At 43.6% G+C, this 3,477-nt stretch overlaps 1 protein-coding gene across 1 annotated transcript; it reads right to left on the reverse strand.

Moving 5' to 3' along the window:
- Positions 1-1,956: 1,956 nt before the first annotated feature.
- Positions 1,957-2,892, reverse strand: LOC113405384 (olfactory receptor 14I1-like). Its single transcript, XM_026646563.1, has one exon. The coding sequence runs from the start codon at positions 2,890-2,892 to the stop codon at positions 1,957-1,959; it is 936 nt and encodes a 311-aa protein (XP_026502348.1).
- Between the last annotated feature and the right edge of the window lie 585 nt (positions 2,893-3,477).

Raw genomic sequence — 3,477 nt, forward strand, 5'->3', positions numbered from 1 at the left:
GTGATCATTCCTGGTACTCTTACTAAAGTCCACTGTTTTGCCAGCCTCGCACCAGAGATTTCCCAAAATCTGGCTGTGCTACTGTGTCCATGAAGCAATGCACTTTGCAAAAGGCTGCTTCTGGTCAGTCTCCATTGCAAACACAAAAGGCTGTCTACTGGGGTGTTTGCAGATCGGCATTCAGAAGACAAGGGAAGGGTTAAACACTGACTCACAATGTTGCTGCAGTACACCAAGGGAGGTTGCTTCTGTTTTCACTGGAGTGGACTGGAGATTCTTGGGATAGAGAGGAGAAAGGGCCATGGGATTGTGGCATACTTTTGGCGGACTCCCAGGACCTGAGTCGGTGTGGAGGGCTGTGTCTACACTACAAAGCAATAGGGCTTGAACCCTTGGTCTGAGCTTGACTTGAGCTTGGACCCTCCAGACTCACAAGGTCCTAGGACCCTAGGTCTGAGCCTGAATCTGAAAGATTTTTGTGAAGACGGAAGTGGGGGTTGGGCTCAAGCCTGAGTGTGAGCCCAGGTTTCCATTGCAGTGAAGACATATCCTATCTATCGATCTATCTAATCTCCTTTTTTCTGTCTTATATTTAATATGCACAAACATACTTTAATAATAATAATAATAATAATCAATACATCAATACATAAATAAATAATAGGCAGATTCTGTGATCCAGGGCACCTTTAGACACAGTCAAATCCTTGTGTGGATGACAGACCATTGGACAAATTTAGATCCCTTTGAAGCGAATGGCTAAATCCCAATTGTTATGGTTAGCTGCACCTCTGCCCCTTCTCTGGTCTCTGAGCATACCCCCTCTGGTCTCTGCCTCATGCCTGCATCTCTCTTAGGATTGAATTCCATGGTTCTTCCACTCTTAAACTGGGTCCCTGGCTACAGCACCTTGTGCACCAAATGGGATTTTTCAGCAGATCAACTGTGTTTGGTACCTGCAGTTCTTCCCTCAGGAACTATGACCGGTAGTAAGTTGAGTGACCAGACAGCCTTCTCCAAACAAAGTCTGATTTATTTATCACAGCCGGACAAAGCATAACATAAGAGAAAATATTACATAGCAATTCCACATTTGTCACACCAAAAACTTCAATGGGATCAAAATTGGGCCTCATTATCCAGGGTCAGATTGTCTTTAGGAAACATGCAAAACCTTTCTCTTCAAAAAAGCCTTTCCATCATAGCAAGGATGATGCAACATTTATGTATTTATTTAGTTAAAGAAATACTAAAAAGACACCCATTTAAGGCTCTAGTTGCCCTAACCCATAGTTAATAACACAACAAAATCCCAGAAGCATTAAATAATCATTTCAGCAGGAAATCAGCTATTCAGACTACAGAGACTCTTTTATACCCCTTCATCATTGTTGGAAACAAAACTTGAGCTCTCTCAGAAACCCCACCAAGAGTTGATGACATTAACACACCCAATATATGAGAAAAAAAAATGAGATCCCTATCTAATCAAACACACCCCACTCTCTCAAACTCCCATGTCCAAGAACACCTGGAACAAGGAAACCAACAAACCAATAAACAAAACAAACAAAAAACAACAACAGAGACAATGAAGCAAATAAAACCTCTCAGATCCCAAGCAGAATTTTATCCCCCCCCCCAAAAAAAGAAGAAGAGCCAGAGGGACTCCATGAAGTCTACCTGGGACCTATCTATGGCTACTCATTTAATGTGCAAGGGGCTTAGATAGCATGGTGTTGCTGTCAACAGAAATCCCTTAGACAAATAGATTCTGATCTTATTTACTCTGGTGTAATTCTACAGTTACTCCAATGACTTGAGTGGAGATAGTCTGGATTTTTACCATTATATAAACAGATTGCATGCTATGTTTTTATGGAAAAAAGTTGTCATGAGTTGAATATATCTACAAAGAAACTCGGAATCAAATCATGATCAAGGGAGAAAGACATTTTATTCTTGGGTGAATAACCTCCACCCAGTCAGTTTCCTCAGTGCAGCTTTGATCTCTTTGTTCCTCATGCTGTAGATTATCGGATTCATCATTGACGGCACCATGGAATAGAGAACAGCCACCACAAGATCCAGACCTGAGGTTGAGTTGGAGGTGGGCTTCAGGTAGGCAAATAAGGAAATGCAAAAGAACAAGGAGACCACAATAAGGTGAGGAAGGCAGGTGGAGAAGACTTTATGTCGGCCCTGCTCAGAGGGGATTCTAAGCACTGTGGTGAAGATCTGAAAATATGATACAGTTATTAAACCAAAGCAGCTTAAGTCTAAACATGCACTAAAGGCAAGAACCGCAACTTCACTGAGATATGAGTCAGAACAAGTGAGCTTGAGTAGCTTTGGGATTTCACAGAAGAACTGGTTGATGATGTTGGACTGGCAGAAGGGTAAACTAAAGGTGTTCCCAGTGTGCAGTGCAGAGTAGAGAATACCACTGGTCCAGGCACTGGCTGCCATTTGGACACAATCTCTCCTGTTCATCATTCTCTCGTAGTGCAGTGGTGGGCAAATGGCCACGTATCGGTCATATGCCATGATAGTGAGTAAGGCAACATTGGTTGCAACAAAGAGGACAAAGAGAAAAAGTTGGGAAATGCATCCAGCATAGGAAATTGACCTGGTGTTCATGAGGGAGTTGGCCATGGATTTGGGGATGGTGACAGAGATGGAGCCAATATCTAGGATGGACAGATTCATCAGGAAGAAGTACATGGGGGTGTGAAGGTGGTGGTTGAGGGCTACAGCTGTGATGATGAGAAGGTTCCCGACCAGAACTGCCAAGTAAAGCACTAGAAACACCACAAAGTGTAAAATCTGCAGCTCCCGAACTTCAGAGAATCCCAGGAGAAGGAACTCAGTCATGGTGGTTCGGTTGGACATTTTCTTCCTCAGCACACCATGTCCTGCCCGTGGAGGGCAGGAGAAGGGCACTGGTCAGGATTAGACTGACAGACAGAATTGCCCTGATTCCCCTCTCAGTAATATCTCATTATGTGAATGTCAGAAGTGCACAGCTCTCCCATCACTTTCATTGACTAGGAGTGGTGAGTGCTCCTCCCCTCTACAAATCAGACCATTAGTCCTCTATGTTATCACACGCACGTAAATTGGCATAGATCCCTAACAGTCAATGGAGCTGTATCAGTTTACACCATCTGGGGATCTGGCCAAGATGTGGCTTGATCAAATGCAATATGAAGGATGGAACAAAGTACAACCCAAATCCAACAATTCTAGCCAAGACGGTTCCTCTATTGTGATAAACAGCGGGCTCACAACTTGCGCATGAAACTAAGATCCTAGTAAGCCAACACACCCTGATTCCCACTTTTCAGAGAAAAATGCCATAGACTCACCCAGCCTCCTAAGTGGCAGATTGTCTGTCCTGAGTCCCCCCCAGCATCACATAGACAGCCTGCTACTTGCTTACAAATTGATTTATAGCAACACATACTGGCTAGATTC

Source organism: Terrapene carolina, unplaced genomic scaffold (genome assembly GCF_002925995.2).
Source record: "Terrapene carolina triunguis isolate 2854851 unplaced genomic scaffold, T_m_triunguis-2.0 Scaffold35219, whole genome shotgun sequence".
Taxonomy (NCBI): Eukaryota; Metazoa; Chordata; order Testudines; family Emydidae; genus Terrapene; species Terrapene triunguis.